The sequence below is a fragment of the Dysidea avara genome, chromosome 12 (assembly GCF_963678975.1).
Source record: "Dysidea avara chromosome 12, odDysAvar1.4, whole genome shotgun sequence".
NCBI lineage: Eukaryota > Metazoa > Porifera > Demospongiae > Dictyoceratida > Dysideidae > Dysidea > Dysidea avara.
In genome coordinates, this window is record NC_089283.1 from 15,729,068 (window position 1) to 15,744,337 (window position 15,270).

The 15,270-nt window shown below is 36.1% G+C and overlaps 1 protein-coding gene across 4 annotated transcripts; it reads right to left on the reverse strand.

Moving 5' to 3' along the window:
• Positions 1–997: 997 nt before the first annotated feature.
• LOC136241685 (myotilin-like) lies at positions 998–14,142 on the reverse strand. 4 transcript variants are annotated; one of them, XM_066032943.1, is made up of 10 exons: positions 14,057–14,142; positions 10,913–10,968; positions 10,250–10,434; positions 9,726–9,900; positions 5,971–6,234; positions 4,419–4,679; positions 4,211–4,315; positions 4,053–4,152; positions 2,060–2,114; positions 998–1,248 (listed from the first exon to the last, which is right to left on the reverse strand). In XM_066032943.1, exons 1-10 carry the CDS (start codon positions 14,068–14,070, stop codon positions 1,219–1,221), a joined length of 1,245 nt encoding a protein of 414 aa, XP_065889015.1. In that variant the 5' UTR covers positions 14,071–14,142; the 3' UTR covers positions 998–1,218. The 4 variants fall into 4 exon arrangements, with proteins under 4 accessions (XP_065889015.1, XP_065889014.1, XP_065889013.1 ...); XM_066032942.1 differs by having other exon boundaries at positions 4,211–4,291; positions 10,889–10,968; XM_066032941.1 differs by having other exon boundaries at positions 10,889–10,968.
• Positions 14,143–15,270: the final 1,128 nt, after the last annotated feature.

A 15,270-nucleotide genomic window follows, 5' to 3' on the forward strand; every position in this document is an offset into this window, starting at 1 on the left:
AATAGTTCATGAACTACCTTTCAAATTGCCTTCAACAGGTTAAACTCAATGGTAAAGTAAGATCAAGAAATGACATGAAGTTCCTCCATTACCAGCCTACCATAGATTGTTTTAAGTATTCCTTTTTTCCACACACCATTCCCAAATGGAACCGATTGCCTTGAGATATTGTTCATGCCGATCAATTAGATAGTTTCAAAAATTTACTGAACAGATACTATGACTCATATTTGTAATTGTACTTGTAAATTAGCTTCATGCCCCAGGTGGGCTCTGCTAATCAAATAATTATATAATAATAATAATAATCTTCTTGGACAATTGTAAGGGGTGGGATACCTCAAGGCAGTGCTCTGGGACTACTGTTGATTCTTGTTTATGTCAATGCAATGCCTTCTGTAGTGAAGTTTGGTAAATTGTTACAGTTTGCAGATGACACCACCCTAATTTGCTCCGGTTCACTGTGAAAAAGTAATTATCTCATGATTTGGCATTACTATCTGATTGGATCTTTAAAGTTATGATCATTATTATGTATCTGGTTTTTGCTGCTGCTGTTTACCTGTAAGGTGTATTTCTGAGTCATCAATTTTAAGTGATATTCAGATATTATATAGAAAACCTAATAACAAATTGAGATCAAAGACTTTTGTACATTCTTTTCTTTAACTAGAAATAAATCTACTGAGCATATACATGTTGACTTAATTGACTCTAACAGTGCTTTGTACTTGGACTATGTAACAAGTACTGGTACATATAATACATGTACAGTTTGGTCATTAGTGAAATTGAATAATTGACAGTATGTACTATACCAGGGATGTGTCCAGGTTTTAAAATAGTGGTGGTTACAAGACAGGGATAAGTCTACGGATAAAATGTATGAATCTCCAGTGGTCGTTGAGTGGTAGTGGTGGCTGAGTGGTGGCTGGTCTCAACCACTTCTGACCACAGTGGGCACATCCCTGCTGTATAGTTAGTATATACACTCATTATAAACTAAATCATACTACCTTGTATATTCACAAAGCAAATCTTCAAAACATAGCAGCACTAAGGTACAGTATGCATATGCATGGATGTCAGCCAGACACGTATAGGGAGGTACGTACTATGTACGTAAATGTAGGAAACTAAAAGTGAAATACATACACATCTTGAATGATATTACGTTGTAGCACAACTGTTATTTAGAAATTGTAGGTTACTTAAATCTCAATGACAGTCATTATCCACTGCTGGCACCTAAGAAGTGATCAACAAATATGATAGTGCAGAACAATAATAATGAAATGATAAATGTTCAACATTGTAAGGTTAAGTTATGTTGCATGGAATGTGCATCCTGACTGAAAAGTGACATGGCCATTCCACTTTGTACTATACAGCATTACAAACTATGCTGGTTTTGGGTGATATTTTTACATAGATAAATCCTAACCTTCATGATTCCCTACTAGATTGTCCAATTCGTGAAAATTATTCTGTATGAAAAAATTTAGCATGTTCTATGCACATGTATGAGTAAATGAGTGAAGTGGCAGTATACCTACCACTTAGAGGTCTGTATTCACGTGTCTGCTGTATTAACAGGATGAGCTACACATGGGTGACATGGTCTAAATCACTGAAATTTGATACTAACTGAAAGTCTTAATTGTTATGCTGTGCTGTTAATGAAACATTTCTACATTATGTGCTGCAAGAAACAAATAGCATTTAGTTAATTGTTGATTATATGTGACTGGATTTGCAAAAAAGGGTCTTCCAATTCCGTAAACTTGGGAGGCCATAACTTTGTGATCAAGTAACATACCAACCTGAAATTTTCACAGTCAATTCAGCTCACTGTGTGTGCGCTCACTTCTGACCAAATTGCAAGTTATGAATTGTCAAAGTCGGGAAATTGGATGTGTGTGGAAGACCCCTTTTCGCAAATCCGGTCACATATAGTGTATTGCCTTACACCCTGTGGTACTTTTGTGCTCCTCATGCAATCATATATACTTTATCTTATAAGGAACACTTTATATATATAGACTAACTATTCCCATACCATATAGTTAGCTTCTTTTTCTCTATCCCTTGTCATTGCTGTTGAAAATATTGCTCTGTAAATAAAACAGCGACATACTTAAATGTTAGCAAATGAATATAGCAAAATTCAGGATGTGGATGAAAATAGGTAAGTGCAGGTTGTTGTTCAAATATAGGGATCTGCATTACAATATATTTTACTAACCCACAAATGTTACATAATTGAGGGCATAACCTGAGATGAATACTGAGGATTTTTAGATTCAAGTATCTCAATCAGATTACAGTTTGTTGTTCTACAAGTCATATCAAGTTGTAAGGTATAGTGCAGGGGCAGATCCAGGACCTGGGAAGGGGAGGGGCACAAACAGGCCAAGTTGTAGGTGGTTGGGGAGAGCCAGATTCTCTTGTTTAAAGGTAGTTGCTGCATTTTTGAAGCAGCAAATAATACACCTCTTATAATAGTATCTCACTGCTGATGTTAACCATTTGGCGTTTGCAGATGTTGTGAAGTCTAATAGAAGGCTTTAAATGTCTAAAACAACAGCAAGACAATCATTATTTTAGAGGCACTTAGTACAAAGGTGCTGGGTGATAATTTTGTAGCTACTTTGATTTTGGTTTCAGTAATAAATGCTAGTAAAATGTGCATATTTTCGTGAGTTTATACATATAGATATATATATGTATAAGCTAATCTTGGCCTGACAAAGTTTAGCATCAGTGGTATGGCTCCTCTACAATGTGGAGGGGATGGAGGGGCATTTGCCTCAAATGCCCCATCCTGGATCCGCCATTGTAGTGATAGCTAACTACATAGAAAATAATTCTGGTCACTGCTTTTCTGACCAAACCAGTACTCATATAAAGGGAAGTTTCATAATCAAATATGCATAAAATTTTTGTGACAGGGAATAGATAAAATACACGACAAAAAAACTGCCGTAATTTGCCTTATTTTCGTGCAAAACTTTTTCGTGATAAAAATATTTTCGCATGATTTACATGAATGACTGCTATATTAGAGTAGTTCGATCTTACAGTATGTAAAATTTTCCGTGTAAGAAATTTTCATACAAGTTGTTGCATATGAAAATTATTTTACAATGAAAGAAAAGTAAATTACGGTAGGGTTTCCACTCAAAATAGGAAGGTGCTTCGTTTTGTTGTTTCTATAGATTTTCACACAGATTTACCTTTATGATAAAGCAAACAAGTGCTAATTTGTTATTGGAATGTTTGCAGCAGTCACTATCAGCACAATTTTAACACATGTAAATATCCAAAAAGTGGTCACGTGACCAAAAATCCCTTCATATAGGATTTCCACGGCAAAATAAGATGATGCCTCGACCTTTTTCATTGTTTCTGATGATTTTCATGCAGGCTGACCTTAAATAAAATAAACAAGTGCTAATAATTGTTAAACCATCTATTCCTTTCAATGTCAATGCATTTTTAATTCTGAACACCCAAAAGTGGTCACGTAACCAATAAGCCCATTACAGTTATAAGGATGTGCTATAGTACTACAAGATGTAGAAGTCTTCATTATAAGGTAAGAAAATACACTAATTGTGACTCAGTCACCCTAAAATACAATGATTTACTAATAAACTGCCCAGTTTAACTATTATGACATTTTTGGTCACATGACCACTTTTTCTGTGTTTTGTATTTTAAACTTATGCTGATACCAAATGCTAAAAGCAATCCAATAATAAATTAGCACTTGTTTGTTTTATCTTAAAGGTCAGTCGGTGTGAAAATCACCAGAAACAACAAAAAGAAACAGCTTCCTATTTTGAGTTGGAAACCCTATAAATTACGGTGTGTCATGGGATAGTCTCTAATTTGTGCTCATAGGTGAAATTCCTAAACATTAAAGCATACAATGTGTTACATGGTGAAATGTATACATGAGTACACATCTTTTACATCAGTATTTAGTGGTTTAACTATTTCCTACATTGAAATTGCACTATCTATACACAGATACAAGAGATACACACCTTCTCCACTTGAATATAGCCACTCCAAGGCAAGCAATAATGAACACAAAAATGATCAAAGCAACAATGATTGATATTATGATAGCAGCTAGAGAAGAATCTGCATAGAATAAATAGTATAGTACATGAAATAAATGGAACTCACACTCAGTATGTACCTGAAGTATTGGTAGTACCTGAAGTACCTGGAGTACTTGAAGAACTTGGAGAATTTGAAGTAACTGAAGGAGCTGGAGTACCTGAAAATGTATCTCCAGTTTTAGCTACAATTTAAAGATGTTTATAAAATTAACCAAATAATATACTAACATTACATGATGCATGTTCATGATAACACAATAGTGATTGTATTAAGGTTATGTGTACCTTTGATACTAATGAACACACTGTACTCATCAGTCCTAAAGTCATTCTTTATCTCACATCTATACCATCCTCCCTGGCTAGCATTAGTAAACACCACAGTGTGTGTGCCATTATTTGTTGTACCAATCTTTGTCTCATAAAACTCATCATTAATGTACCATGTGAAGTTTGGTGGGGGTACAGCATAATACTCAAATGATATGTTAAATGTTGAGCCTTCTTGTACACTCATGTTTGAAGGGGTTGACAGCAGATTTACTCCTAAATTAGTGCATATGAAGTATACAACTACACAATTAACACCACTGTATGGTCCTGTAAGTTGATAATGGTACTCCAGCTGAAATAGTTTACTAACACACACACACACACACACACATGTAAGGAATGAGTTTTGAACCTCACATACAGAATGGTATAGTAATGTATAATAGGGGTGATGAAGGTTTGGGCTTTCCTGCCCAAAAATACCACCAAAAATCAATGTTATTTTTCCTTCCTGACAGCCTGAGAGTATTAGTTAAACCTGAAATGATTTCAGCACCACCCCAAACACTGCCAACACATTTCCTATTAACTCAATGTGATTAACAGACTGAGTGACTGACTGACCCCTTCAGCCAATCATCGCTCGACAGTGGGTAATCTTATGGGCTTGATTTATATTCACTGTTTGCCATCACTTCAGCCCAAGATGCACTTTTTTGCCTACTGCAACATGTACAACTACAATGGATGCATCATGGAATTACCTTTGTCATCCTGGAGGCCACTATTCAGATGCAGTGACTTTTGAGGTGCAACATTTAAAGTGTTGTGAACATGGAACATGTGTTGCATGTGCGTATATGTGTAGAGAATGCAGTGTGATGTTTGTGTGCATGTGAAGTTGCATGCATGTGCATTAATTTTATGCTTGCATGTGTATGTGTGCATGTTGTGCAACTGCACATGTGTGCATGTAGACATGTGCGTACTATGTTTGATAGTGAATAAGTGAAAATTCATTATGTGACTGAATTTTGGAAAATCACCCATATGGGCACATTTGACACTTAACATATTTAATGACTAAATAACAAGCTTTATAGTGCAAATCTACTTGTTGGTGGTTTTAAGCCATTCTCAATACCTTAAATTACTAGAAAATTCTAGAAATATGTTTATAACTCTCCTCTGCTCACAATAGTAACCCACTAAACATAAAAATTCTAATTATTTCATGTGCACCCATATGGATGATTTTCCAAAATTTGGTCACATATTACAACACATGTTTTATTCTCTACACAGAAAGCACAAAAATTTATCAATAATTGGTATAACATTAATGTCACTTAGCTCCTGAGATCAATTCTGAGGGAAATTTCGCCCATCCAAAAATTGTACAGGAACAACTATTGTAACTGTTCTATTAGATACTTTTACAATAAAAGTTGTACAAAATTATGCAGTTATAAACAGATATGGTTGAACCCTTGTTGGCTCTGCTGGTTGTTACTTGTATAATATTATTAACAATAATTTTATTGTGTATCACGTAAAGAATTACCAGTAATCTCCACAAAGATAGTGTAGTTGTAGCTCCCAAACTCATTCTCTATGACACATTGGTACCATCCTCCTCGACTAGCATTAGCGAACATCACAGTGTGTGTACCATGTGATGTTGTGCTGTCCACTGTCTTATAAAACTCATCATTAATGTTCCATGTGAAGGTTGGTGGGGGTACAGCATAATACTCAAATGATATGTTAAATGTTGAACCTTCTTGTATACTCATGTTTGAAGGGGTTGACAGGACTATGCTGGGAACTATACAGAGCACAAACTATATATAAATAGTACCGTACATATCTATGATAAATTCATATATGTATACAGCCCACATATTACCATAATTTGCTTTATTTTCGTGCAAAAAAAAGTTTTGTGTAAAAATATTTTTGTATGATTTACGTGAATGACTGACTGCTCTATTAGAGTAGTTCAATTTTGTGCATAAATTTTCGTGCAAGAAATATTCATGCAAACTTTTGCATACAAAAATTATTTTACGATGAAAAAAGCAAATTACTGTATAGCGATAAATGAAGCAACTTTACAAGTAATTCCACTATATGTTCCTGTAAGTTGGTAATGTTACACATGTATGAACTTTACTAAACAGAATGGTAGTAATGTAAATCAAACAATATACCATACTGCTTGGGTAGGGAACCTGGTCCAAAAGTGATATGTGCCACCTAAAATGCTGCCATCATCCTAGAGTCCTAGAAACATTGTACATGAGCCTTTATAGAACAATATTAGCCTATCTAGCATCAAATACAGCTTTAAAACAAGTAAACACTTACAGGTGCATGTCGTTGGGTAGAGAATTTTAAAAATCACGAATTTTTGTCTGTCAGCCTGCCTGATCACAGTTGCAAGGCTGGAGGCCAAACAAAGCAGCATCTACAGTGTATATATGGCCACTATTTTACACCACAATAATAAGCTCATCAGTGGCATGTGCCTTTTGGGGTTCCAACGAGTGTGTGCTCTCTGCTCCTTGTCTTTCCTCTTATCTTCAATCAGGCTGGTCCGTCATCTCACGCAATTAAAATAATATCAAGGAGTTTATTTTCTGTGTCAACACTTTCCTTGAGCAGCATAATATTAGAGAAATCATTCAAAGCACTTACACTACTGTAAGTGGTACTGGACACCTGGTAGATAGATACCTGTAACTTCATGATAAGTTTGAGATCATGCCCATTAATGATCTTGGTTGATTAATAGCGATCAAGCTTGGAGACCACACCTCTTAACAATCTATTTACTCAATCATGATGACCATATTATGTATATGTTAAAACATATCTGCGAGTGCTATATGAAAAATAAAGCACTAGGCGTGCTGCCGAGATGCTAATAAAGCATGAGGTGAAGCCGAGTGCTTTATTAGCATTAAGGCCAAGCACCAAGTGCTTTATTTTTCATATAGCACGAGCAAGGCTATGCTTTAAATGATTATGGAACTTTCTAGTCATGTAGCTTCACCATACACTAGGACTCGTAATTAACACGCATTGCATGAACTATTAGCAGCCTGAATGAACACAAAATTAGTTTAACAAAGCAAATCACGTGTAGTTCACCATAGTTTGGCATGGTAGATGTTCATCGTGTATTTTGGCAGGTTTTGCTCGCAACCCACAATCGATTCTATTGTGAGTCACATGGTGAAATATTTCCATGATATCTCCAGGACTTGTCCATTTATATTAACAAATGTAAAAGCAACGTTACTTTCTCCCACCCATCATCGAAACATTTAGGTATGTCTATAAAAGCAATCCAGTGGTAGAACTCATATTGGCTGGGGTGATTGATCACTCAGTACGGCGAGGCTATCAGCCTTCACCGGCTTGGGTGATTAGTTGTACTGGCGTGGGCCCTGCAGGCTGTTAGCCTGCACTAGAGCATGTGGGCAACTGTGTTTTATTTCCCACAAAGAGTGCTTTATTGCACCTCAAAGAGTACTTTATTCGTTCAATAAAACACTCTTTGCAGTGGAATAAAGCATTCTTTGTGGTCGATGAAGCAGTCGGCTGACTGACTAGCACAGTGAAGTATGAATAGCCCCTAGTGGGTTGAGGGCTGAGATACTCTAATACAGCAGCCACAGTCACACAGTATAGATATATGCTATAACAAAAAAACTAAACAAAACTAAAAACGAAGGATCCAATAGTAAAAAGTAGTGAAACAAGAGATGAATGATGGTATTACAGCATAGATCTGGGAAAAAATCCCTACATTGACATGTTTAAATAGTTATTTTTGTTGTTTAGTGCCAAATAGAGATTTTCCCACCAAGTTATGCTGTAATACCATCATTCATCTCTGGTTTCACCACTTGGATCCCTACTTCACTATTAATTATAAATTAGTACTTTTAAAATATGCTAGCGTATGGTGCTCTGAAGGCATGTCGGGTTTACAACACTGCCAGGCTGTCATGAAGGAAATAGTATGAAGTTGATTTTTGGATGATATTTTTGGACAGTAAAGTCCAAACCTGTACCATCCCTAAGCCAGGTCCTTACCAAATCACCCCTAAGCCAGGGCCTCAAATCACTCTTCAAGGTTGCAATGCCATCTAGAAATATAGCTCTTAAAATCAGCCTTGAGTAGTTGATCATTTTCACGTCCCAATGCACTTGATCGATTGTGCTTATTTCACACAAGACTTCACCTTTTGTGTTAGCTCTGTAGTGTTTCTGCAGTCAATTGTGACCAGTGATGCTATACTGATGCATAGGTAGGCGGGCGTTAAAAAATTTTGGTCTGCTTTTTCCGAGCTTAGTGTGAGTTTTGTGTGTTCTGTAATGTCAGTGCTGATGATAATACGTAGGAACATGAACACTGTTAAGAATTACTGGTTGTCAAAAGGAAAGGGGGGCGATTATTGTTCCATGTTTGTTTATAAACTTGCAACCAACATAATAAGATTCCTTGTTTCCCTGTTGCCTCAGATAATTTGTTCAAGCAACAGGCTAGACATTTCAAAGGGCTGTGGCTTTTCTTACATGTTACAGACAAAAATAATGTACTATCTAAGAAATTTAGTAACAAACTTAAACAAAGTAACACATTTTAGAAGAGTTTGAAATTAGTAAAAATGCCTCCCAGTAAATAAATAATAGTTTTGACTGTTGTAGTTAAGATAACTGAGTGTTATATTAGAGTTGCTGACTGCTCTATTAGAGTATCTTGATCTTTGACCCAAAAAAATTCATATTTGTAAATGACTTAAATTCTTAATTACAATAATAATAATAATAATTACCAATGTGGTAGGCACAGTGGTATGTGGGAAGTTGACGGGAAACAAGGATTTGGCCTAATATTAATAAAGCAGTCCTACTGTATAACATAGTACCAAAAATGAAATGGTCTACTTTACACATCAGTAACATAGGTCAATGCCTTCTTGTTGATAGCTCAGGTTTCTAAAATCCTTCTGCACTCTGTGTAGAGAGAGAAAGATACAATGTTTTAAAAAAAAACAATACTGGGTGACTGCTGATAGCTGCTTGACTGCCACCTTAAGGGTACTTGGCATCAGGTATTAGCACATATCATGACATCTCAACAGCCATGTCACACCATGGTCCATGGTCAATCAAGATCAAGTGTTATACCAAAAGTGGACATAACACAATGTTGGTTACAGAAATCCAACAATAATTTCTATCATGGAACTAAGCATTGCTTTGCATCTTGCTACAATTATTTACGCTGTCCTTATAACTAACCTTCAAATTGACAATCTTCTACAGTAGTAGTGATATCAAAATTCTGGGAAGGGTCATCAAAATCATCATAGTCAACTGATACTTCACAAAACTCATAGTACAGATAATTTGTGGAGATCTCATAGCTTAACAGATGTTTATCACTGATATCTTCTGAAATTATTCTGTAGTCATTCTGAAAGAAACACAAGTAAGTAACTTACAGTATAAACTTTTAATTATCTAAATAAATTTGAATTTGTGTGAACATATATTCCTCCCTAGCAAACATCCCATCAGTATTAATTATCAATCAACCTTCAGGAGATTGTAATAAAAGTGCATCGGTCTTTTCCTGTCAATATTCAAAAGTATAAAAATACTTTCAAAGTTTCTACACTACTATAGTTTTAGTGACTTCTAATAGAGCATTCAAATCTATTCACTTATATACATAATGGTATGAACAGAATGAACTGTCATACATATTTGCATGTTATTTAGTATAATATAGCATTAGTATGTTATATATGTGACAAACTTACAGCCACTGTCTTGTTAGTACTATCGCATTCAATAAATGCTCTAGTGTCTGCCAAGCGATTTAAAATTTGTTGATGTGTGAGACTTAGATTTGCAGGTGGATACAGTTTCCAAAATATGCTAATAGTATGTGTATGTGCTTCATGGTCTGTAGTGCAGTTGATGTCCATAAATAGTCGTCCCAAATCTGTAATCGTAAATCACACTGTCCATAAACCAGTGAAGTTAAACACTGATAATTATAGTATCAAGTCATATATGCATAACCAATGGAAGCCAGTGTGGGGTATATAACAGACAAATAAAAGTGTGGCCAGAATTATGACTTGGTCATGCTTACACAGCCAAGAGCCAATTAAATATTCCTAGGTTACAATATACTGTCCTTACCAAAGATGTGCAAAGCTAGTTTAGCCATGTTTATAATTTTTGAAAGCTGTCATTCTAGAACAACATACCTAGGTTGGAACAAATCATTGAATGGCCGTTTTGGGGAATTCCATGTAATTACATTATCAGCTCTTCACCAATCCCACAGCCTTACTTAGATCAAAGTAATGTGATGCATGTACGTATGTAATGCACCATTTCTGATCTTTCAGTCTGTAACTACAATGGATTCACACATATTTATTACTTACAGTCATAACTATAACTAAATGCACCCAATGGGAGTACCAGCAAGAGTAACATCATGTTATCCATCATGTTAGAATGAGAACTGTGATAATGTTAATACAAACAAAAACATATTATTTTACAACAGTTTTGGAAGCAACTTTGAATATGTACACACATACACATGTATGGCAGTCAACATACGTACTAAAGAAGCACAACCAATTGCTCAATAAAGAAAAAAAGTCAATGGAAGAGACTATATAATATCAGTATATATATAAAGGAATTACTATTTTCATGTACCCATCTACCATCACTGCATGTATTGGTCATTACCCTTTTAAAGAACTAGATCATTTTTTTATGGTACTTACAGTAGTTGTTTCTGTAGAAAGTCAATGGTGCTTTTTATAAGTATTGTACAAATCAAATTACCAACTACACTGAACACATGTACAATGGCATGCATGTATGTAATGCAAGAATGAACATCTGATGAAGCCAAGTATACACAGTGAAGCCCCTCTCTAATCCAATAATCTAACACTGTTTGCTGTACCAAGAAAAATTTCACTATAGTAATCTGATTATTTGTCACCAGCAGGTTCCAGCTTAAACTATACTAATAATCTGTGCATACAAATAATATTGCTCTAGTATGACTGTAATTCCTAGCCAGTCAAATACTAGGCCACTTGTGCACTATTCAGATACCATGAGTGAGATCTCTTGGAGGGCAGGACTACAGGAGTGGGTGAGGGTATTGGCACATCACCCATTATGTGAGACATGAATGGACTTGTTAATAACAGCCCGTATGCTTCACAGTAGCTACAAGTGTGAGTTTTGTGTATGTAGTATGTTGCATACAGTTTTTATGCATATATAGCTATAGATGTTTAGTAAATACATTAATCCAGTTTTCTTTAAAAGTAGATGTGTGTGGTCACAGCCAGCAGCTGAAGACTATGAATACACAGACTAGAGCATCCTGACATTTCTAAGAAGATACATGTTGTGTCTGACTATAATTAATAAGCATAGCATCTGTCTGGCAGTGGTTTAAAGCAGTGACAGTTGTCCTCTCTGTTTACTTAAATAAAATGTTCACTATGTATGTGTTTTTTTAAACATCTGCTTTACCAGTTAGGCACTGGAGGATGAACACTGGAAGCAAAGCCTGTACGAGGTATTTACCACAAGCCAGGGAACCTAAGCTAAAATTGTTGACTAAAGTGAAATGGGACAAATACCTAGAAGGCCGGGGTTTGAAAAAATCCACCCCTAGCCGTGGCATGTGGATGACTGCATTTTGTTTTGCCTTACAATGTATACATATCATCTAGCTATCCTACCCATTCCCTCTATCTTTATGTAATTTATAACTACACCACTGACTAAAACATCCACGGTAATGGAGGTGAAAATGTAAGTGAAATACATCAAGCACACAATGTTCCCACATCAGCGTTGAAACCGGGTCGGGTCATCCGGGTCACATTTTCTCCGGGTCATCCTGGTCTGACCCGGATTGGATCACGTGAGAAACGAAATTGTTCGTTTGACGACGTGGAACTTATAAACGCTATCGCGTAGCTCTTTCGTGAGCCACGCCCACTTATCGCATTACCAACATATGCTCAGCCACGCCTATTTGTTAGTAAGTGCAGTATGTAGCACGAAACTGAGGGTATCTATGGTGAGGGGTAGCTATTGTCAGTAAGTGAAGACCTTTTTTTTTTTTTTTTTGGTCTTCAACCTACAGCTAGGCTGAAGTTACAATATTTACTCAACACGAATCGAACGCTCAAAATGTAGACTCGTTCGCTCACCCGAGACTAGCCGAAACACGTCTCGGCTTTAATTAATCCGGGTCACATCCGGGTCTGACCCGGATTGCTAACCGGGTTAGTGGGTCATCCGGGTCAGCAGTAGTGACCCGGTTTCAACGTTGTCCCACATCAACATGCAACACATAAAAGAATAACTTATTAACTTCTACCAAGTAATAAAGGCACAAATTTAATAAACAGCTAAATAGGAACCAGTATATTTTAGATGAGTAATTTCAATTTGTCAGCACATTAGTGTATAACTAAAGCCAAATTCCTAGGATTGGATACAGTAGGTTTCAGTTTGATAATGGTGCTATACATAGTTAGGATTTTAATTCAAATTTAGCATAAAACATTTCTCAAGTGTACACAATACAAGATAACAGAATGAATATGCAACTATGATTAATTTTATGTGACAGATAGACTTATCTCAGTGATAAATGTGCAAAGACCTTTGTAATGTGTAACCTAGGTTTCCATAAATTCAGATTCTACCAGAACGGTTTACACAATCAACCTCATAATTATGAAACACCCCACACACCATGTAAATGATTATTATGCATACTATCCAATCTCTATTGTCACTCTTGATATTGTGTTTCATATCACAATGAGAACAGGTTATTTACATAAGTCCAAGCAGAATTTTTGATAGAACATTTTAGCACTGGTAATATCTATTAATAATAATGATGTGTAATCCTTGACAATGTGCACAAGAACAACACCTACATGACCACACAGGCAGCCATGCACACAGGCAGCCATGGATTTATTCAACTGCAACTTCCTGTGTTGTGTCAACTTCCTGTGCAGCCTTATAAGCACTATGTTTTTTGGTGACTGGAAGATGAGGTCATGCATGGAGTCAAGTGAACAAACCCAGGCTGTGTACCAGAGAAAGTTGGAACCACTAACAGGTTACATATCAATAATATAATAAAAATGTCACTGTGATGACATTGCTATGATTATTACTTTAAATAGGCCGTAGGACCAAGTGTAAATGTCCTACAAACCTTCAGCACTTGTGCTGTAAAGCCTTAATAAAAAAAACTTTATAGTATATGCACAAATAGTGATTAATTTCACCCAAAAGTTTAAGAAGCACATTTCGAAAACAATGTGCACAGCTAATGTACAATTTGATTTCTAGTAAAACCAGTGAGTTTCTAGTTTTGCACTTCATATTTTGAAGCTCAAATAACTGAGACATCTACTAAATATGCAAATATATTTCAGTAGTACTTACAGTGCAGCAATCTCCTCAGGGCATACAAAAGCTACCAACAATTAAGGCAATCAAAATCATGCACAGTAATGTACATAAGGGAACACCCCACTAACCTTAAGTCAGCCATGACCTCACAAAAAAATCAATTCTCAGTTTTCAGAAACAATGAATGGTGATAAACTACAGATATGGCATTTCCTTCAGCAAATGAGACAGTAAGTATTGACAAATGCTTTATAAGATTGTCTGGAGACATTATTACATGTATGGCTTGCATTCAATTTCAATCTTAGATCATTTCATGGAAACTACATTTTCATAGTATACATTTCAAATACACTCAAACAGGTCAGTTATTACATCCTGTATATTCATTTTTGATGTTTAACTGCAAAGCAGTAAGTATTTTTGATTTACATGCATTCTCCTTATCTACCCAGTGTCTGCCATAAACCATAAAGTTAAATATTCATGAAAATTAGTAGTGCAGTAGTTCTTTTAAAACAAGCGGAAACACCGCTAATAGGGTATAATATTTAAGTCTACAATAGCACATTTTTAGTTAAGGATAAAGATGTTAGACAGCAATCTTTTGGGGATAATTTAGCACTAGGTGGCAACTATAAGGTTATTGGTGGTTGCACTAATGCATTATAAAATATTTGGACCAGATGGTTCAGCACAGCTGGCCTGCATGACACCCTGATCCAGGAAGATGGGACCCACTTAAATGAAACAATAGCGTAGACAAAAAGCTACATTTCAAGTACAATGTTGGCTGCAGTTAATATACCAAAATCGTCTATGCACAAGAAGGCAGAGTAAGCATGCATTTATCAAAAGTTATAACATTATGTACCACTCTGCGTGGGCAGTTCAAAGGCACCGCCAGTGCCATAATTTGTATATTGTACTGCTGCACACTGCAGCGAGTGCATTATAACTTATAACGCACTGGTTGCGGTTTTGTAGACCGCAACGAGTGCATTATAAGTTATAATGCTCCGACCGCAGTGCAATATACAGATATTGCACTGGCTGTGGTTTTGTGCAGCATAGCACAAGTGCCTATGGCCAAGACCACTACGACACCTCACCTAATAGGTGGAAAGACACTTCACAGATCACTAGAATTCTTTTATAGCCTGACATGTAAAGGTCGATTGTGGGCCATAACGTCACCAATACGTATAATGTTTACAAGCAGACAATGGAGATCGAAAAAGCCAACGCGATGGCCACAACTCTAGTCTACATGTAATAGTTATACCATGGCTGCGAGGGATTTTGCTGATATATACACCCAAAGCACGAGGGCCGCAGGCCC